Consider the following 23,164-nt stretch of genomic DNA (forward strand, 5'->3'; position numbering starts at 1 on the left):
TTGGGTCGGTGGCTGGGAACCTGCTTTTACATGGGTACCCGGGGCGACAAAGTCTATCGGGAGACTTGCGCGCCGGGGCACATGAGAGCACCCTCTTTTATGGGCAGCTGGAAGCAGGGTTACAGAAGCGAGATGCATGGTTACAGGGTGTTGATTGGCTAATTTTAAGTCATGTGTAGGGTAGGGATTGGTGGGCTTGAGTCAGGCGAGCGGGTTAGGCAAGGTCTGCTTAAGGTTAGTGGTGGGACTTTCCACAGGCAGTTGGGTTGGCTGACATGTCCGTACATGTCCGTACTTGCCCTTCAATTGTTAACTCAGAGACTCTTTGTTCCTCATTCCCGGTTAACTGTTTAACCACAACATTTTGCCTCGCCCTCTCTGGTGTTTTTCCATCCACATAGTTTCGCGGAAGGGGGTTGGTCAGCAAGTTTCCTAGGGGGACCTAGTGGCAAAGCATATGCTAGGGTCTTTCAAGACCAAGTCTACATTGGCTAGCCTTGGAGAGGAAACCTAGAGGGGGGTCCCTGAGACCCAGCCTGTGTCGCACTCTTCAAGGCACAAGCCAAAAAGTTGTAGAAAAAAGGGCAGAAAGTTGGACATGAATAGCAGAGAGAGAACAAAGACAGCTTGAAATTAAACTTCTGACCATTTACCATTGCAGTAGCAAAAACTGTGTACTTCTGAGAACGGCATAAAATTAGGCTCTCTGGCTTTCCAGGGAGCGCAGGAGGCATTTCAAAGGGGTTTCACGGCTCAGGCGTGATTCGTAGCACCCCATTAAATGAGTAGAGTCAGTCTGGTGAGTGAAGGAGAGCTGACCAGGCAGAAGCGGCGTCCCGACTTCCCCCAGAGCCCTCTAGAGAGAGCAACAGAGAACCGTAGAGAGTAGCTTCACTCACCAGAGTAGAGAAGTGGTGTGGACGTGGATGTGAAGGCAGCAATGGTATAGATGCGCTGATTCCGCCGCAGACAGACTGGTTCGCAAAAGGCCGTCAGAACTGTGGGTATTCCTCAGAGCAAAAAGGGAAGAACAAAAAAAGGAAAAAGAGGAAAAAAACAGAGAAATCCCAGCTATCCTGACTTTCAGCCTTTATCCGAGTCACGGCACCATTTATGTTAGGTTTTTAAAAAGAGGTAGCTGAGTAAGAACTGCAGACTCATGTGGTATTCAGGTAAGGGGTAGGTTTATTCAGTAGACCTGCTGGGACCAGGCAAGGTTGGCACTCCACGTGGCTGGGAAAGGCCTGGGAATGAGAGAGAGCTGGGAAAGAGAGGAAAGAGCTAGAAAAGAGCAGAGAGAGGGGTAAGAACAGTAGCACTCACGTGGTATTCAGGTAAGGGGTAGGTTTATTCAGTGGACCTGCTGGGACCAGGCAAGGTTGGCACTCCACGTGGCTGGGAAAGAGAGAGGAAAGAGCTAGAGCAGAGAGAGAGCAGAGAGAGCTAGAAAAGAAGAGCAAGAGCAAGAGAGCTAGAAAAGAAGAGCAAGAGAGCGTCTGGGCCTGGGCTAGGCCTTATGTACGGTATGGGCGGGGAAAGGTGTGGCCACATCAAATTCAGATGTGACCACAGCGGATGCAGATGTGACCTCTTCCAGGTGTCTCAGTTGCCTAGGTAATGCAGGTACTGGGTGGAGACTTTGTTGCGAGGAGGGTGGAGTATGCTTGCCATCCAGGGGCAGACCTTACACATATCACAATCATTTTATCCATTCCTATATGCATCCCAAGGTACCAGAAACGTTTCAAACTAAAGTATTAACATGTTGTGCTGTATATATTGTTTCTACAAGGATGATAGGAGAAGAAGGAGTGCTAGCAAGATGAGTCAGGGTAGCAATAATTCCCAATATTCCCCAAAATCGGCAGCAATGGCTAAGAGTCCTCTGAACCTCAATAGCAAACAGAGACCCAAACTTATTACACCATGGTTCTATCAACTGAACATGCAATGTAAGTTAAGGGGATTGCATAGTAAGCTAGGATCACTCATGCAGTTAGTGAGAACATAATTGTTCCTGCAAAAGGCATGAAACACCACCCCACCCTTGAAAAACATACCCAGCCCAACAACTAGCATGTATGGATACATAACACAAGCTTGCACAGTAAATGATACAAAACCATGAAACAGGACAGGTCTCTGAAACAGATTTATGGGATGGTGAGAGGCATTAGTTCAAATAGGCCTCATGGCAGCAGCCAGGCTCAAGAGGTCAGGGTGAGCTTGTCCACACAAACTGACAAATATCGGAGCCAGCAAGCTACCACTGATCTCGTCACTCCTCTGAGACCTGCCATACATCCTGGGAGACTCCTACCACCAGAACAGTGGACAAGATGTGAAATCCACAGGCCCTCCAGGACGATGGATCATCACAACCATGGGAATCGCTGAGTGTTGGGTCTTCGTCCGTCCCACGAAAGACGGACAGGGTCCGAGGAAAGGTAAGTGCGGCGCTCGCCCGTTCCCTAGCCTCCCTCAGCCCAGGAGACAATCAGACACAGCGGGGAGCCAAATCCAGCAGGTAGAAAAACTCGTTTATTAACAGAGAGCAGCCCCTTTTAAGGACAACAAGGGTGGGTGGTATGGTAAGGGAGGAAGAGGAACCAATCACTGTCAAGGTCACACCCTATCATTCACCTGAGCCTTCACGGGCTGGTTAGGCACTGATCAGAAGATCAATTGGGGTCTGCCCACTCAACCCCCTCCCAGCGCCATCTTTGCTGCCCATGTGCTCCACAGATTCCCCCTTTTATTTTTGTTTTAATGGCAGACCCACCTAGCACAGTAATAAACATCAGTCCCACCACAGTTAGAAATGTCCGAAGCAAGCAGTTCAAGTAATTCCTGGGCACCTGGTGTCTTTTAAGTAAGCCAGTTCCTTGTACGTGCCTTTAAGCTAGCACAGGAGTCAAGATGACCTTTGAGCTTTACTGTCAGCTCCCAATTGCTCCCAACATCATCTCCCCCCGTCTTTGCTTAAAGAAGCGAACCCGCCTGTCTTAGGTTGGGTGGATCGCCTTGTCTGCCTTACCCGTCATCGGGAACTTCTTCAGAGCGAAGCTGAAGGCCCTGTCTTAGGTTGGTCAGACTGACACCCCCTCTTACCCGTCTCTGGCTGCGATTCCTCTGGGGGGGGGGGGGGAATTCATTCATTTGGAGCTTGATAACTGGCTGGCTAGGCTCATAAGAGTTTTGCAGTGCACGTATAATGCAAGGAAGGCATAGAAAAACCATCAGCAAAAGCATTCCCAGGCCAGGAAATGTCACTACTAGTCCTTTAACCTTAGTGAAGGATGGGATAGCAGTCTTTGCCACTTCAGAGTCCAGAGGTGGGGTTGGACAAAATCTAAGCTGGAAGCATAACAAAAGGTGGTTGTTTAACAATTAAGTATGGATTCAATGCTGCTATACAAGCAATTAGTAAAAGAACAATTAAAGCAGGTAACATTAAAATAATTAACTCCTACAAAAATATTAAACAGTCCATAGGGTGGTGATCAAAATGAAGGTCAGGCCACCAGCTCGAAGGGACAGCTTCTCTTGTGGTGCTCCTGACGATTTCTGCATTGCCAGCATTGATCACTGCCCAGGTCACCCGTTGAGGTTGATGCAGGTTCCGTAGGGCCGTTCACAGGATTCGGAGAGTCAGGACAGCCAACAGCTGGAGTGTCACCATCTGCAATTGTTAGAGAACACAAGAGCTTCTCAAGGGCTAGTTGCCCTTGGGGATGGTTAATAATTGTCTTTCTGGCTTTTGTCTTTAAAACACAAGCCTCGGTCAGGGCCCTTTTTTTTTTTTTTTTTTTCTTGTTGGTTAGCTTATTCTTGGGCATCCTCCTGTATAGAGGAAATGGGTAAAAACTTAAGGTTCCTGGCAGGGATCCAAATGGGAGCGGACTCCCCTATGGGGAAAATGCATCCAAATCCCCTGCCCATGGTAACTAGGGGGTCAGGTCCTCTCCATTGTTGTGTCAGGGGTGCTTCCACCTGACTTTCACTTGGAGCTTAGGGTTTAGTTGTCCCCAGTGCTTCTGAAATCTGGATTCAGTTGCCCCTTTTGAAAAATTTAAAAACAAAGCTATCTGTAACTGTATATGGGGGCTAACTCCCCCTTTTTTGTTTTATAGGCTACCAGAATACAAATTAAAGGGGTTTTTAATGTCCTGAAGGGCCATAATGGCCAGCATTTCCTTATATTGTAATTGTAGGGACAGAAACCCATGGCAACAGCCAATTGATTTCCCCTAAAAGACTCTGAAGTTGGGTTAAGGTTAGAGAGGCTGGAATATCCAGCAAAGGCTTAAGGGGGCTGGCCTGAGTCAAGGTAAGGTGGGTCCAGAGCACCTTAAAAGGAGCTACCTTTTGAATTTTATTAAGGGCTATGGTAAAACCCCCCTTTTTTAGTATGTTGAGAACCTGGGCCAGGAGGCCCTCCAGGCAGCTTGGGTCTCGGTGCCCCAGAATTATATCATCCATGTAGGCATAGGCAAGGGAGGTATCTGAACCCAGCACAGGCCCTAAAAGTGTGGCCAAGTATTGTTGGGAGAAGGCAGGGCTATTGGCCATACCCTGTGGCAGTACCGTCCATTCAAACCTCCGATCAGGCTGGGAGAAATTAAGAGAAGGTATAGAGAAAGCAAACTTCTCGCAGTCATCTGGATGCAGAGGGATAGAAAAAAAAAACAATCTTTAATATCAATCACAACCAAAGTATATTCTGAAGGTATAGCAGGAGTCCAGGGCATGCCTCTTAGGGGCGTTCCTACTAGCTTTCATTTACCTTCCGTAGATCTTGGAGCATCTGCCAAGTCCCAGAGGCTTTTTGAATAACAAATACGGGTGTGTTCCAAGGACTTATACAAGGGCGGATATGCCCGAGGCTTATCTGTTCCTCCACCAGAAGGTGGAGGGCTTCAAGTTTAGGTTTGGTCAATGGCCACTGCTCCACCCAGATTGGGCTTAGGGCGGAGTCCGTCCACCAGGGGGACGGTCCAATGGGCCTGGGTCACCCTGCCACGAGGCTGCCTGGGCCTCACAGCAGGGGGGGTTCCTCCTTGCGTTAAAGGGGCTAGAGGATGCCCCTCCCCAAGTTTAAAGACTTCCCATCTAAATCAAATTTGTATCCCTCCCTGCCCCTGGGGTAGGGTATAGGGGGCGGTTTGCCCACGGGCCAGTTGGCAGGGGATTGTTGTAAACAATCCCTCTTAAAGTGCCCTTCCTGCCCCCATTTAAAACAAGTCCCTCTCCCCGATGGCCTTGGGGTTCCTTGGCCCTGGGCTGCCAGCGCCTGAGTAATGGCCTCAGTCATTGTAGATGTCTGAGCCTGTAAAGCTAAAGCTAGTGATTGGGACTGATGCTGTTGCGTTCCCACATCCTGTGAGGCCACCACCCATCTGCTCAGGGAATTCTCTCTCAATCCTGCGCAGGCCATGCGGTGGTCTGCATTCCCTTCCCAGACCAGCAGCTTTACAAACTGATCTCGGAGGTTCCCTGTCGGCAGCTTGAGGTGAACACTCTGTTGGACTCGGTCTATGAAATCAGGTCGAGGCTCACCCAGTTTTTGTCTCACTTCTGCCATGGGGGACTCAGTAGGCCCATCATCTAGTTTGTACCAAGCGGCAAGTCCTGCCTGCCTCACCTGGTCACGGTACGGGCCAGGTATTGCGGCCTGTTGGATGCCGGTGGAGTACCCTTCCCCCTTCCCTGCTAGCATGGCATAAGTAATAGGTTTTGCTGGTTGAGCCTGCCGGTTACTCTCCGCTTGCACTCTGCATTCCTCCTTAAAGAAAGCACACCATTTAATAAACTGAGAACTAGTGGTCTGGGCCCAGGGAGAGTTTGGGCCATCCTCCGCCACCGCCTTGCGGAGCTCTTTAAGATCCTTAGCTTCCCATGGATACCATCCCAAGGGCCTGTTAGCCCCTGATGCCACATTGACCGGATACGCTTGGGGAAGCGAATCCTGTGGCCGAGAGTCTGGGCTCTTGGGTGGCCCTTCCTTTCCAGAGCTCTTGGGTGGCCCTTCCTTTCCAGAGGAGGTCTCCGAGTAGGTTACTTCCTCAGCCCTTGGTCCCTCCATGTGGTAGGGGTCTGGGCTTTGCAAGTCCCTCTCGCAGGTCTCGTAGGGCGCCGTACCTCCCGTCCAATCAGGGGAATAGGGAGGGGGCCTAGGACCGTCCGGGGCACCTGAGTAGCTGCCTCCGCCCCTGCATGCACAGATAGTGCGTTCCCGGTTGAATTTGACCTTTTCCTTTTCCTTTTTACTTCCCAAGTCCTCCTGTACTCCTTCTAGGCCTAATGTTGCCTCCTCCTCCTTCTTCTGTGATATAGCATTACCCATATTTAGGGTTTCACTTACCCCGAGAGACCGCTTAGCCTCGGCCGGTATCTTTTCCTTTCGTGCCCCACGTTGGGCGCCAGATGTTGGGTCTTCGTCCGTCCCACGAAAGACGGACAGGGTCCGAGGAAAGGTAAGTGCGGCGCTCGCCCGTTCCCTAGCCTCCCTCAGCCCAGGAGACAATCAGACACAGCGGGGAGCCAAATCCAGCAGGTAGAAAAACTCGTTTATTAACAGAGAGCAGCCCCTTTTAAGGACAACAAGGGTGGGTGGTATGGTAAGGGAGGAAGAGGAACCAATCACTGTCAAGGTCACACCCTATCATTCACCTGAGCCTTCACGGGCTGGTTAGGCACTGATCAGAAGATCAATTGGGGTCTGCCCACTCAACCCCCTCCCAGCGCCATCTTTGCTGCCCATGTGCTCCACAGCTGAGCATAGTAGAACCCAAGAAGGATGCACCACATCTCCTGCCAAAGAAATTTTGCAAGTGTTATGCATAAGCTCCATCTTTTTCCATTGTTTCACCTTTTCTTTCAAAGGAAGTCAGAACCATAATCTATCTCTGAATACCTTACCACACTTGTACCTTCTACCTCAGGATCTGCAATAGTCAATAACTGTGATCCATGAAGTAAGAGGATATAATATTTGTATAATAATGAGACTTACATCTGTGAGCAATGAACAATTCAAAAATGTAAGAAGTAAATTATATTTATACTAGTACAATAAACATAATACATAGAAGTAAATGTTTGAAAAATGTAACCAAGAACAATGACACTATGGGACACAGCTAGTCTAGGAAGCACCCATTTTTACCTGATCCTTATGTCCTTGCCTCTCAGGAACTTACTTTTAACTTTTACAGAAAGAAAGAATTCTACCTTTGAAAAGAGAACTGCACTTTAGACCCACCTCAATAGCTTTTGCTGCCTGCTCCTTTGTTTCAAACTCCACAAACACAAATCCTTTTGGATCTCCAGTAGACTTATAATGTGGTATACTTATGTAAACAACGTTGCCACATTTCCCAAATACTCTTTCAATCCAGCTGTGATGAACATTTTTGGGAAGTAATTCCTGTAACAAATATTAATAAATTCAAAATATTTTGTCTTTAACAATGAATAAAGGCTTGTCTCTTAAGACTTTCCATTAAATGTACTTGCCACATAAAAAAAAAAGAAAGAAAGAATTCTTTTTCCTTCATATTTTATAGGTGCTCCAATGTTGCCATCTATACATCCAAATGTGCCTCAGGATCTCCATTTTCATGAGGAATAGCTCAGGTCCACTAAAAGAGGGATGGAAAACCCTTACACTGGAGGACTGAATATCAGGCATGAAACTTTCCTACACAATCCTTCCCAGTCATGATGTGGGGAAAGGATCATCAACAATCACAACAAACCCTTAAGAGACAAGCTTAGAATGTCTGATATGAGGGAGGGAGGCAAAAGATTTATTCCACAGTGTAATAGATACAGTCTGGGAAGACAAGTCTGAGGACCCCTAGATATGTGGCCTAGACTTGCTGACAGGAACTTCTAGGGTCAGAGAAGAGGTAGAAAATCAAAACAAAATAGGATATGCAAAACAGAAAAGTAAAAACAGACTGGTTTGGAGCAAGTAATGAAGCTTCACATGAACATAGACCTGCCCTGAACTCTACCTCCTCCCACATTCATCCTGATCTTCCTAGACAACCATTTTTTTTGAAGAGTCTTGGAGGAGGAGTACCATTTTCTAAGAAACCCCTGGGAGGAAACTTTTCACTAGTCCCCTGAAGCAATTATTAAAAGAAAGGCAAGTAGAGCACAGCAAATGCTCACAGACAGTGCCCAAGCTCTGAGTTCAAGCCACAGGACCAACAACAAAATGAGGGAAAAACTTTATAAGGAAAGGGAAATTTCAGACAGAAATAAGCAAAAACTCCTTAAAATTTCATAGATGGAATTTGGGAGTTTCTGGGAAAGTAATGAGTAGAATTTGACAAATCAATTTAATTCAAAGATTATAAAGTATATCTGTTTTTAAATTCTGTTGTTTTATTCCAGTATATATATTAGAGCAGGGGAAGATGATGCCAGAATCAAGCAGTTACTGTCTGCAAGTACTTTATTTTTTTGGTCGATCTTGTGGCTTGAACCCAGCCTGAGTGCTGTCCCTGCGTTTTTCAGTTCAAGTGAGCTCTCTACCACTTGAGCCACAAGCCACTTCCAATTTTTTGGTGGTTAGTTGGAGATAAGGCTTATGAACTTTCCTGCTCAGGCTGGCTTTGAACGGGGATCCTCATATCTCAGCTTCCTGAGTACCTAGCATTACAGGCATGAGCCATTGGCACCCAGCTGCAAATACCTTTGTAAAGTGAGAGGGGAGATATTCAAAACTTTAAGGAGAAACAGAGACATAATTTACATTCAGCAGAACGTACTTTTTGAACAAAAACAAAAATAAAATCTATGTAGATTCATAACCTCAATTATATTAAAAGAACTAAGAATTAAAAAGCCAAATTATACAATGCTTCTAATATATTTGTGTTTTTAATTGGTCTCACAATATTTATGTTGGCAAACTGAATTTTCAAGAAGAAACTCACCTAAATTCCCTCAGCTGGGAGAGAAAGGTTCCCATGCATCCTTGCACACTTAGGACCAAGTGTCTTGTGCAAGTCAAAATGCTGTAACAAGCCCACTTCCTCTAGGTGAATTGTGCATCGCATTCTGGGAATTGTAGTTTCTATCGGGGCATAGATCCTTTGAAAGTGTGTGGGGGGATGGGGGATTGGGGGTTGGGGGGGCAGAGGTGCCAATGCCTCCTTGTCCACTGTTTGTGTTTTTAGTTTACAAATTCGGGTTACTTTGCTTTTGTCTTGCTGCTGGAAGGGCTCTGAAGTACAGCTTTGCACTCTATAGTCAGAGCCAAGAGGTAGAACCCCAGATTCTCTTTTTCAGGGGAACTTGAGAGCTGAAACATGAAGGGATCTGAGGCTCCTAGCAAGAGTCCGCCCTTACCATCTTTCCCCAGTCTGGGGTGGATGATATTTTAGGGCTCATAGGTTTGTGCTGCCACTAGCACTTGTTCCTCCAGGTGCCAGAAAGTGGCTCACAAACCTCTGATTTTCAGACAAGGAGAGTCAGGAGTTGTGCGTTTATATTCCTGAACCTAGAGATTCTGGTACTCACCCAGGTGACTTTATTAACTTGCTTTTTGTGAATTGAAGCCAATGAATGCTAAACATTCCTTGAAAATGTCTTATATAAAAATACTGATCCTCTTTTCATCATCTGAATTTCCTATGGCTTTTGAAACTTTCAAAATGCTGCTTGCACAGATATACTCCAATTGATGTGTCTGTTCTGACAAATTACAATTTCTCTACTAATTTAATTAGCCTATTTTACATCACTTAAAATGAGATAGACTGGCTGGGCAGGTGGTTCAGTGGTAGAGTGCTTGCCTTGCGTGAATGAAGCCCTGGTTTGATTCCTCAGAACCAAATAAGCAGAAAAAGCCAGCACTGTACTGTGGCTCAAGTAGTAGAGTGCTAGCTTTGAGCTGAAGGTCAGAGGGACAGTGCCCAGGCTCAGAGTTCAGGCCCCACACCGACAAAAAAAAATGAGAGAGATTTCCTATACATGTATACCAAAAACAATTGTTAAAATATAATTTGAATACAATAAAATGCCCTTGATATGTGTCTGCCTGCCCTGATTCTTGAACTCAAGGTCTGGAAACTGACCTTGAAATTATTCCGTTCAATGATAATGTTCTACCACTTAAGCCACATTTGCACTTCCCACTACCTTGGTAGTGTATTGGAGATAAGTCTCTCAGACTTCCATATCCCTCTGGCTTCAATCTGTGATCCTTGTAGGGTTCCTTCATGTCCTTCCCAGGGGACCACAAGCAGGCACAGGAGAAAGATTAGTATAAGGTTTATTAGAAGGATCATATTTCCTAGGACAGGGAGCACAAGCATTTGTCCCTCTTCAGGTTGCAACAGGATCTGGGGGGCAGAAAGTGAGTTAAGTACATGCTCAGGTGAGTCTGAGATGAGAGAGGGAGTGGCCAGCTGTGTGGAGGGAACTCTAGGTCTGGGAGGAGCTCAGGCCTGGGTGGAGCTGAGGACTAAAGGTGAGGATAATACTAACTTTCCTCAGATCTCAGCCTTCTGAATACCTAAGATTACAGCTGTTAGACATGATAGCCCACTTACAATGCTCTTTTTAAAATTCAGATTATATTCTAATGCAATAATATGAAATAGAAAACTTGAAATTTTCAAGGCAGGATGTTCAGTTACTAAGGTGTATGAGGACAGTCCAAATCCCAAAACACACAGAAAATGCCCCCACCTTGAAATCTGTAACACTCCTGATCTTAAGTATTGTGAATGTGAACACTTAGTCTATAATAAATTCTTTTAAGTTTTTCAAAGTAAGAAAACATTCTTGTGACAATAAAACGCAGTAGTAATGTGCAAGTATTGCTTTTAAAGGATTCATAGTGTCTTTCTGAGCAAAAACAACCTCAATGATGTATACAGAATAGATTTTCACTTTTTGTATATGTCACTGTAAAGGTCATGTATTTTATATTAACAATTACCTTTCTAAATAATTGTAAAAACTACATCACTACTTGATAACAGAATATCCTGTGTAATCAACCAATAAGTACAAGCAAAAGCACATAGGGATATAATTTGTTGGTTTTAATTTTGATGGATCTACATTTTGGGGTGTTTTTTCTTTTAATATTGTGTAGTAACACATAAGACTTCAATCTACTGGTGGCTTGGCTGGGGATGGTTGACTGGGATTTTGTCACTCCTCTGACCAGCATTTTATCTTGCATCTTTATTAGGCCCTGTATCTCCAGCAGAATGGACATGATGCTTAATATGACTGCTTAGGAAAGTGAGGGACTTCTCAATCTGTGTTTATGTCATCATTCCTGATGTACCTTTGGCCAAAGCAGGTTCAAACTCAAATTGCAAGTCATTGTACAAGGTATGCTAATTATTTGCATAAAGGGTAATGTGCCATATGACAACCATTACTGAAACATTATAAAACAAAAATATGTGTTGTATATATTTTATCTCTGTAACTTTGTGTGAAAATACTGTTCAAAACATACATGTGTTTGAATATGTAAATAAATGAGGTAGAGTACAAATAATCAATGGATTCCTAAGATATCTTTACATTAATAGAAAAATAGTTTACATATCCCTAGGTGTATTTCAGTGATAATTACTTTTAGTGAACAAGTGACATGTTTTCCTTTTTTGGGTTCAATTTTTCAACAATCTTTTGTAGGAGATTTAGGTTTTTTTTCTGTTCTTTTTTTGGGGGAGGGTCTGGTCTTGGGGCCTGAACTCTGGGCCTGGGCCCTATACCTTAGCTCTTCAGCTCAAGGCTAGCGCTCTACTACTTGAGCCACAGCGCCACTTGCAGCTTTTTTCTTTTTTCTTATGTGGTGCTGAGGAATCGAACCCAGGGCCTCAGGCATGCAAGGCAAGTGCTCTACCACTGAGCCACCTTCCGAGCCCCCGTGCATATGTCTTTAGTGGACACTTTAATGCTCTTCTTAAGACAGGAATGATTCTTCTCCCATAGGAAGGCTCTTCCAGCCCACATATCATGTTTTGTACAGGAACATCTAGGGTAAAATCACACAGGTTCTTTTCTGACTCCCTTATTTGCCTTCGCTCCAAGCCATGGTTCCAGAATCTTTATTCATTGTCAACAGCAAGAAAGCATGAAAGGATCTCTAGTGAGATTCTTTTATTTTTCACTTTGTTTGACATTGCATTATGAACCTAAGGGTGTCCAAGATGGATGAAGAGAAAAAAAAAAGATTCAGCTTCAGGAACGTGTTTCTAAAAATGCTAAAGTTGTAGCCAGGTGCGGGTGGCTCACACCTGTAATCCAAGCTATTCAGGAGGTGAGAGCTGAGGATCAGTGTTCAGAGCCAACCCGAGCAGGAAAGTCTGTGAGATTCTTTTATCCAATAAACTACTAGAAAAAGGGAAGTGGTGCTGTGGCTCAAGCTGTAGAGCGCTCACCTTGAACTGAAGAGCACAGGGACAGCACCCAAGCCCAGAGTTCAAGCCCCACAACGGACAAAAAAAAAAAAAAAAAAACAACTAAAGATGGCATGGAGATTTAGCAGATTATAAAATCTGACATTCCAAGTTAAGTGCAGATATGCTTGTTTGTTTCTACATTTTCTAGTGTGAGAGAAAGTTGTCCCACTAGTTATGTGGTTCAGTGACACCTAGGAGATGACTTCTCATGGAGGGTGAAGGATGGCTAGCAACTGCTCAGACATCACATCCTCATATGGAATAGTAAACTATCCTAATGAAATTTTACTGGATTTGCTGAAATAGTGTGGTCAAACATAACTTCAAATATTCTACAGGACTGAGTGAGCTTTAAGTACTTCAATTAATCTCTGTAAATACTCTTGGACTGATTTGTGGTCTTTGTTTTACTTGAAACTTAGGCTGAGTTTGATGGTATTTATAGAAATCTCTGTTTTTCTCTATGGTGCTCTCATAGGAGTTCTCTTACCTATTTTCCCAATTCATTCTATTTTTCATGTTTTTAGCTTTCTTTCTTTTGCATTACATTTATTTATTCTGAAAATACCATACAGAGAGTGAGTACATTTCTTATCACACATTGTTGCCTCCTCCTTTGTTTCCCTTTACCATCCCTTCTTTCTTTTTTTTTTTTCAGTCATAGTTCTGGAACTCTGGGCCTAGGTGCTATACTTAAACTCTGCAGCTCAAGGCTAGTATTCTACCACTGGTGCCACATCACCACTTCCAATTTTCTAGTGGTTAATTGGAGATAAGAGTCTCACAGATGGTCCTGCCTGGGCTGGCTTTGAACTTCTATGCTCAGATCTCAGCCTCCTGACTAGCTGGGATTGTAGGCATGAGCCACCACCATGTGGCTTCACTAGTTTTATCTCTCTCTTTTTTCTCTCATTGTCTATTTCTCTCTGTGTCTCTTTTTCTCTTTCATTCTCTCTGCTTCTCTTTCCTCTATTTTTCTCTTAATTTTAATTTTCTTCAAATGGTTTATCTGGGAAGTAGATTTTCTTACTGATCAGTTTTCTTTTGGTGACATGGCTCTTAAAATTGACATTTTTCTCACTCATTATACAGGAAAATTGTTGCTAAACATAAAATAATTTGAGTTTCCCAGATTCTATTATCTTTCTCTGGTTTAACCTCATTTGATGTGGTTCCTGCAGTTTTCCTTTTTCTTCTTGTTCTGCTTGCATACTTGTGTTCACTGACATTATAAGATAGAAGCTGGTTGTGAAAATAAACAATACAGTGACTATGGTTTTCATATTTGAAATATCACTAATGGCAAAATCTGACATACATTTGCTAAGTAGTAAACTTTAATCTTTGGAACGTCAATACTAAATAGCATGTGTGGCGATGTATCCTTGGGAATCTAGTGGGAGAAATGGTTCAGGAATATGTGACACATTTGAGCAATAGTCAGTGAAATCATCTGCAAAACCTACACAGATTATAATAATTTGTATTTTTGCCCATGTGTGTTTGTTATTAATGCTATTTGTAGTGTGTATTTCCAACTAAACACTGTTTTAGCATGTGCTCAAACACTTTCAGTTTGCTTGTTATTTTAGTAGGTAAAATAGATATGTCTGTCACCCATATGTCCTCACACAATCCAAAATATGATTTTTCCATGTTCCTTTTGATGACAGGTCTTGCTATGTAGTGCAGCAAGCTCTTTTTTGTTAAATAAGTTTATTTATTGTGAAAATACCATACAGAGGGGTTACACTTACTTGAGCAAGGTAATGAGTACATTTCTTATTAAACATTGTTGCCTCCTCCTTCTTTGATTTTCCCCTACCATCCCAGCCCTCCCAGCTCCTCGACTACACTCCCCACCCACCTCCAGCAAGCTCTTCATCTTCTTATGTAGCCTAGGCTGGCAACTAACCTTTCTTGAGTTTCCCAAGTCCAGGGAGAATAGTTGTGTTTCAGACTGTGTGTGGCTACATTAGCCATTCTTATGTGTACAGTTCATTGATAAAACACTGGGCCACACTGTTGTGAGGCCATTCCATCCATTCATCTACAACACTTTTCATCTTCCATCTGTGAAGCTGTTTAATCATTGAATAGGCAGCTCCTGTTCCTCTCTATCCCAGTGTCTGGAATCATCCTATATTTGGGCTCTACAAGTTTGTCGGTCCTTGAAAGGTCAGTAAGGGAAATTATACCATGGCTGTTCCTTTATGACTGGTGTGTTTTATTTAGCTTATTTTACTTAAAGTTCATCCCTGCATTTGAACATATTTATAGTTTTACATGCTTCGATGTTTTGCTTATTGTGAGTAGAGTTTGAGAAGTGATTCTCCAAGCATGTGTTGTACTCCCTGCTTTATCTGCTGTTGCATACAAATGTAGAAATGCTGGACCATATTTCTATATAATTCTATATTCAGTTCTTTTTAGGACTCTTCGTACCATCTTTGATCGTTTGTTTGTTTGTTTGTTTGTTTGGTCGATCAAGGGGCTTGAACTCCAGGCCTGAGTGCAGTTGCTCAGCTCTTTAGTTCAAGGCTAGCACTCTACCACTAGAGCTACAACACCACTTCTGGTTTTCTGGTGCTTGTATTGAAGATAAGAGTTTCATGGATTTTCCTGCCCATGCTGGCTTTGAACCGTGATCCCCAAATCTCAGCCTTCTGAGTAGCTATGATTACAGGCGTGAGCCCTGGGCACCTGGCTTCATCTTTGATAGTTTTACATACCTGAGAGAAATGAACCAAGGTTCACATTCTTTTCACATCTTTCCTAGGTTTTTTTAGACTTTGGAAGTATATTTGTTTTTTTTATTTAAAACTATGTCCATACTAGCATGTGTAAAATCGTTATTTTAATGGAATTTTGATTTGAATTTTTCTCATGACTACTGATATTAAACTACTTTTATATTTTAATGTACTACATGTGTATGTCCTTTTTAGAAAAGTCTCTTCAATCTTTTCCCCATTTTAAAATTAGATTTTGTTGTGTGTGGATTACTTAAAGGATTTTCTTTATATTTTATAATTCATATTGGTTAGCAATCTATTTAGAGTTATGCAAGTTCTCTCATACCATGCTATTTTTTCTTTGTTGGTAGTGTTTTTCAATATACTCAGTTTTCATGTGTTTTATTTATTTATTTATTTATTTATTCATTCATTCATTGTAGGTCATGGGGCTTGAACTCTGGGCCTGAACACTGTCCCTCAGCTCTTAACTTCAAGACTAGCACTCTACCACTTTGGCCACAGCACCACTTCCGGTTTTCTGGTGATTTACTGGAAGTAAGAGTATCACAGCTATACCTGCCCAGGGTGACTTTGAGACCCGATCTTCAGATCTCACCCTCTTCAGTACCTAAGATTACAGGTGTGATCCACCAGAGACTCACATTGTTTGTTTGTTTCTTTGTTTTTTCAAGGAGGTACTTTTGGAGTTGAATTTCTGGGGTTACAGTCAAATCTTTCTTTCGTTTTTTTTCTTTCTTTTTTTTTTTTTTTTTTTGCTCACACGTGGGTCCTGAACTGTGGGACTGGGCATTGTTGCTCAGCTCTTCAGTTCAAGGTGAGTACATTACAAATTGAACCAAAGGAACACTTCCAACTTTTTGCTTATGTGGTGCTGAGGAATCGAACCCAGGGTCTCATGCATGCAAAGCAAGTACTCTACCACTGAGCAATCTTCCCAGACCAGTTACTTTCAAATCTGATGCCATGAAACTTTCCTCCCCTCCTCTCTCCTTCTCCTCATTTCCTTTTCCCTCTTTTCCCTTCCTCTCCACTACTCTCTTGTTCTCTCTTCTTCCTTCTTTTCCCTAACCTTTTGCTTCCCTTCTTTCCCTCCTCCACTCATCTTCTTTTCCCTTTATATCTGAGATGAAGACGTGCTCATATCACTACAGTTAGGTTTCTAACTTAGAAACACATGTAATACACATACCTCATGGTTTTCTTGAGCTACTATTGGAGCTTGAACTGCAGGTCTCACAGTCAGTCAACTTCCTCACTCACTGTTGGCACTATCACTTGAGCCATACCTCTAACCTGTTCATTAGCTGCTTAGTTTGAGTTGTCTATCCAGGCTGGCTTCCAGACCTCAGTTTCCTCCTTAGTAGCTAGGCTAAAATGACAGTCTTGAGCCAGAAGTACTTGCCTTGGTTTTTCTTACCTCAACATTTAACATTAACACTTAATAGGATACTACAATGAAACTGTTCATTGTTACTGGTTTATGTAGAATTAATATGCAACCTAAACTGAAATAGTTTATCTTTCAAATTAAGTGTTGTATTGTGTTTTTAACAATTGTAACTGTTCTAACTGTGGTAGATTTTCTTCACTAAGCAAATCGTTTATGCTGGAGGTATTGTTTTATAATTAGTGTAATTTGATGTTATTATGGAAGTCATGTATACAGAGATTATAACGACATGAGTCAGGTAATAAATACCTTTCCTTTCATACAGTGTCTTCCATGTTTTCACTCTCTCCCAATCCCTCCCTCCTATCTCTACTCTTGAGTTGTATACTTCACTTTCATCACCCTCTTTCCCTCACATTCTATGGCTCTGCCACACCCGCCAGAAGATATACATGTGAAAACACCATACATAATTGAAAGCAACTGTTTTTATTTCACAAGTGAAGAAAGTGGCTCCCTTTAATATTGAATAAATCACAATGATAGCATGCATTTTTTACAGATCCATACTAGTTTCCATCTGCTTGTTTCACTGTTAGATTATTAGAAACATATTGTTGGATTTTATTGTATTTACAACATAGATTTATTTGTCATACTGATTTCTAGACAATTTGTCTTCATATCTATTCTCAGTGTGTCTGTCTTGGTTAATATGACAGCATAGTGCTTTATAAACAGCATTTAGTAAAGATAATGCCATCCATGTGTGTGTTTCTACTGACCGTTTGTCTAGTTATTCAGTCATTAAGAGGAGTATTAGTTCTCCAATCATAATGATAGATTAAAGAAATTATCATTCTTTGGCCTTTTAATCATGTCTTTGTAGACTTTACTTTTCAGCATAGAACTTTTGTTATACAGATTTATAATTTGCCTGTTATTGTCAATACTCTGTATCTGTGTTAACACAATTCGTGCTGATGTTCTTTTCCTTTCATACTATAACTATTTGTATTTTTCAGTATTCATTGTTGCTTATGATATATTTATATTGATTTATTTTTATTTCTTGATAATTAATGTATGTCTTTTTGGCTTATTTTCTTGAGTATGTTTTCTTCTGTTCAAATCAGACAGTACTATTTTTATATTACAATATTAATATGGATTCATTTTAGTGATTACTTTACTATTTATTATATTTGTCTCATCTGATGTGTATTTCTTAGTTTGCTTTCATGTGACCTGCACACATCCTTCTATACAGTGCAAATCACCTGTTATATAATCTCCAGGGAATCTTCTATACACTGTAAATCACCTCTGATACCTATTACAATTTAAATCCTACTAAATAGTTGTTACAATGCATTGTTCATAGGATAATGCCAGTTTTTTCAAAGACTGCATGTTTACTATGGGTGCCATACTTTTCCAAGTATTTTGGTTCTATGGTTTGTTGAACTTGTGCAACAAACAAATATGTAAGGCCTGATATATTCCTTTGAAAATGCTACTGAAGGGGCTGGAAAGGTGGCTCAGTGGTAGAGTGCTTGCCTTGCATGCATGAGGCTCTGGGTTAGGTTGCTCAGCACCAGATACACAGAAAAAGCTGGAAGTGGTGCTGTGACTCCAGTAGTAGAGCAGTAGCCTTGAGCTGAAGACAGAGCCCAGGCCCAGAAATCAAGCTGTGTGAATGATGAAAAGTAAAACACATACCACAAATAAAATAGTGCATATAATAATATTTAAAGGTGCTGGACACAAGTGTCTCATGGTGGTAAACCTGAGATCTGAGGATTGAGCTTTCATCCAGCCCTTTCAGAAAAGTCAATGAAACTCTTATCTACAATTAATCACCTAAAAATCCAGAAGTAGAAATTGATAGATGGCTCAAGTGATAGAGCCTTAAGATAAAATGGTCAGGGACAGCACCCAGACAATGAGATCAATACCTAATATTGGTATACTTTACTGTTATATATGGGGGAAAAGGCTACGTTTAATAAGTAGGTGGAATTGTGCAAAAACGCATACTGTTCAATAAGTAATGAAATCCATACCTGGCTTATGTAACTTTGACCTATATATATATACATATATATGTGTCACCTTCACAATAACTTTTTTAAGAATGCAAAAACAACAGAAACATACAATAAGTTCCCCGGTGGATGTAGGTAGCATTTGGAGCAGGGAGGGTGAGCAGACATGGTAAAGGAGGTGAATACGGTTTAAAAAAGGGTGTGTGTGTGTGTGTGTGTGTGTGTGTGTGTGTGTTTATCAATGAAACTTGCTGACATTGGGCTTTTTGTTTTCATTTGCTCATTTGTTGTTATTGTTGTTGTTTTGATTGTTTGACATTCCTGGGGCTTGAACTCAGGGCATGAGAACTGTTCCTGAATTTCATTATGCTGAAGGCTACCACTCTACCACTTGAGCTACAGCACCAGTGCTTCTAGAGGTGTTTGGTAGTTTTTGTTGTTTGTTAGGTACTGAGAAATCAAACCCAGTGCTCTATGCATGCTAGGCAAACACTTTATCACTAGCCCACATTGCCAGCCCCAACCACACTGTTTTAAGAAAGGAGGCAGGCTGGGAGCGTGGCTCAGTGTTAGAATGCTTGCCTTGCTCATGAGGCACTGGATTCCATTCCTCAGCACCACATCAGCAGAAAATTCATTGTGACTTATCACCAATTAAATAACAGAAAACTAGAAGTGACATTCTGGCTGGAAGTGGTAGCATGCCAGCCTTTAGTGAAAAGATAAGGGAATATGCCAGGCCTTCCCTGAGTTTAAACCCCACAACTAACAATTAAAAGAAAAAAGAAACAATCATGAACAAACAAAAACCTAAATTCTTGCTCATTGCCTTTGTTCTTCTATTTTTCTTTGTTCTTGTAACTGTATACTTCATATCATTCCATTTTCTACTTTCTTCCTTTCACCTTGGGGGATTGAACCTTGGGATTTGCACATGGAAGGTGCATACTACATACCAACCTATTCTTTCTTCTTTTAAAATAAAAAGTGTGCTTATAGGACAGGCAAGGTAGGGAAGTGGTACAGGGCTTGCATTGCATGAATGAGGAGCTGGGTTCTATTCCTCAGGTCCACATACACAGAAAAACCTGGAAGTGGTGCTGTGGCTCAAGTGGTAGAATGCTACACTTCAGCAAAAGCAGCACAGGCACAGCACCTGGGCCCTGAGTTCAAGCATGAGGACCAGCAAAACAAAAAGTCTGCTCATTTTAATTAGTCAAGGCTACCTCTGCAATTTAAAAGATAAATTTAAAAGTGACTTTAGTTCACTTTCAATACTACTGTCCTCCATTCCAGTGAGTGCAGGGGCCGCACACAGAAGAGACTCTATACCTCTACTGTCACTTGAAAACTAGCTGTGGTACAACAGTAAACATCAACATATACATTTCTGTTCTTCTTATTTTGAACACAATGTGCTTTGTCAAGGTAGGTAAAAAATAAGTGAAGGAAACCTTTCCTTTTCTTTCTTTTTTTTTGGGGGGGGGGTCCAGTCGTGGGGCCTGAACTCTGGGCCTGGGCGCTTTCCCTCAGCTCTTCAGCTCAAGGATAGCATTCTACCCCTTGAGCCACAGTTCCACTTCTGGCTTTTTTTTTCTGCTTATGTGGTACTGAGAAATTGAACTCAGGGCCTCATGCGTGCAAGGCAAGCACCCTACCACTGAGCCACCTTCCCAGCCCCAAACCTTTCCTTTTCACTTATTGGTTGTGATTGTAATGGATCTATCTTGCAGTGGACTTAAGTCTGACACTCCTGTCATTTGAGTTCTCTCTGAACTACTTTTCAATTTGTTTTCTTCTTAGGACACACACACACACACACACACACACACACACACACACACACACACACACAAACACACACACACACACGCACAAATATCCTGAAGAATTTTATCTAGTTCATCTAAAAATAGTTTTACTACCAATTCTTCTTGACAACAAGCAATTGTATCATCTACATACAACAAGACGATTACATTGGGCCACTGGATTACCTTGACTAACAGGTCCCTGTGTCAACACTGAGCACTCCTGAAACCTGGGCACACCAAGTCCCATGCTAGAGGTGCCATGTGGTGCTGGTGGTGTACTGATGGGTAGCACAGGCCCTGTTCTGGGCTCCTCACTCCTGTCCCAAGGGGCTAGCCAGGCTTGCATATTGCATGAAGACTTTGGAACTGCATTCCTCTCCTCGGCTGGCACCTCACCAATCTTTTCTTTCCTATACCTTACATTTTGAGTTCTGGCCTAGACTATGAGCCCAGCCAACTTCCAACACACCTGATGAAGTCTCCACATCAAACTTTTGGTAACAAACATTTAAGTTAGAATGCACATATAAAGATTTGGCTAGGAAGTGACACTGTGACTCAAGTGGTAGAGCACTCACGTTGAGCTGAAGATTGGGCTTGGTTTTGCTCACACCCCATGTACACGTGGGGAAAAGATGGTTGGCTGTGGATGCCTCAGGTAGTGATCTTCTCAAAGTTCTGAGACCTCTATAACAGGGACTTCATACAAGGATGTTTCTGATCCAGAAACCTGAAAGAAAACAATTTAAAAGAACTTCACAATTCATTGAGGAAACAGAAAAGAGAGGTAAGGGTAAGATGTTAACAAGAAAAATGTACACTTAATACTATGTTAATTATGGGAGGAACAATGACCTAGAAGTGGACAATAAAGATATCAGTGCTCAAGGTAATGGAAGGAGGCCTTGGGTGGTCCCTGAAATTCTAGTGAAAATCCAATGATAGCCTTGTTCAGTACCCACTGTGCTCAGTATCCCAGCTTCTTTCCCCTTCCAGTCACTCTGAAGTGCATCATTCCAGATTAACCTCAGGAGGAGACAAGGATTCACCTACGATCCTGCTCTCTTATTGGGGTCAAGATTGCTTGGGAACTGGAGGTTTTTGTTTAAATATTTAGATCTCTGGAGAGCAGATTCTTCAGCGTCATGATTTGGGTCATTTGAACTGCCCCTGCTGATGATATCACAATGTTCTGTAACATAAATGTGACTATGTTGATACTTTATCCAGTAACATTCAATGAATGGCTATTGAAAATAATCTAATTTAGAGTTGAAATCTTCATACAAAGGCAGAATTATTCTAAAGCCTAACTTTGGATATTGCTACAGGATGAACCTTGTGGTAGGACCGTTGACATTCTGAAAAATTATATAACCTAACCCACTCTTAGTGATTAGGTCTAGGGTGGATATGTAGCCAAGTCATGGTTCACCACTTCTCTTCTCAGGACATAGGAGCTTTTAGAATGAGCTGAAACTAAATACCCTCTCATTCAGCCCTGGGAGTGGCCTTGAAATAAAGTGCAATCCATAAGGGAAGAACAACAAAAGTGCTTCTGCACATCTGGACAGAACAGACTGAAAAGAGTATTTCTCCTACATCTGTGTGCACACAGTAGAAGACCATTGTCTTCTCGTTCAAATATATTGGTATTCTGGGATCTTAAATCATCACTACTTGACTCCTTTTCTTATGATCCTGTTTCAAGTAAACTGAAATATTTGGCCACATTTTATATGATGAGATCTCTGTTTGAAGGTCTAATTCCACACCTTACAGACGTGGACCACATTGTCCTACATAGTAACATGAACCTCTGCAAGGACCTATGAACTTGTCAGAAACACAAAGGTATATTCATGTGCATTCACATGACAAAAGATACCAAACTGTTTGTAGCAATTTATCATTAACCAGGCTTATATGATATATCAACATCGCCAGGCGCCCGTGGCTCACGCCTGTAATCCTAGCTATTGAGGAGGCTGAGATCTGAGGATCGCAGTTCAAAGCCAGCCTGGCAAGAAAGTTTGTGAGACTCTTATCTCCAATAAACCACTAGAAAACCGGAAGTGGTGCTGTGGCTCAAGCGGTAGAGGGCTCGCCTTGAGCTGAAGAGCACAAGGACAGTGGCCCAAGTACAGAGTTCAAGCCCCATGACAAAAAAAAAGATATTTCAACATCAACTTCAATTGAGGGACAATGACTATACTCTGTGGAGTACTTTAGGCTTATACAAGAATGGTAACTTTCCTGCACGAGGGCCAAAGAACCCATTTTACAAAATATCTTCCCTAGCCTTGGAGAGCTTTCTACTCAGGGCCTGGGTACGGTCCCTGAGATTTTGTAATAAAGGAACAAATGTGATGACAGTCTATTAACTTGATTCATAACACCACTTGTGGGAAATTTGGTGACAATTGGTGATGTCTCACAGCATTTCCTATCTAGTTGGCCTTTCAATTGTGATCTTTAAACTTCATACTTTTGAGCAACTAAGAATCCCGACGTGAAGCAACAGTGCCATTAGATCAGGAGATCTTAACTATTTGATCCAATCAGGACTCATGGTTTCTACCGAATAGGATATAAAATTCATAATATCATATAGACATATGCAAAGGTCTTTTTGCAATCACTTGCTAAAGGACTGTTTACCTATCATACTGTAAACCACATTCAAATGCTTCCACTAAATATT

The 23,164-nt window shown here is 42.1% G+C and overlaps 1 protein-coding gene across 1 annotated transcript in view; it reads right to left on the bottom strand.

Moving 5' to 3' along the window:
* Positions 1 to 235: 235 nt before the first annotated feature.
* LOC122123333 (zinc finger protein OZF-like) overlaps positions 236 to 23,164 on the bottom strand; it is a 30,274-nt gene continuing 7,345 nt past the window's right edge. The window contains exons 3-4 of the mRNA XM_042697684.1: positions 7,265 to 7,429; positions 236 to 442 (exon numbers count right to left, since the gene is read on the bottom strand). Of these exons, the coding sequence (XP_042553618.1) occupies positions 236 to 442; positions 7,265 to 7,429 (372 nt within the window). The remainder of the gene's footprint in view (positions 443 to 7,264; positions 7,430 to 23,164) is intronic.

The sequence above is a fragment of the Dipodomys spectabilis genome, unplaced genomic scaffold (genome assembly GCF_019054845.1).
Source record: "Dipodomys spectabilis isolate Male_0828 unplaced genomic scaffold, ASM1905484v1 ptg000227l, whole genome shotgun sequence".
Lineage (NCBI taxonomy): Eukaryota > Metazoa > Chordata > Mammalia > Rodentia > Heteromyidae > Dipodomys > Dipodomys spectabilis.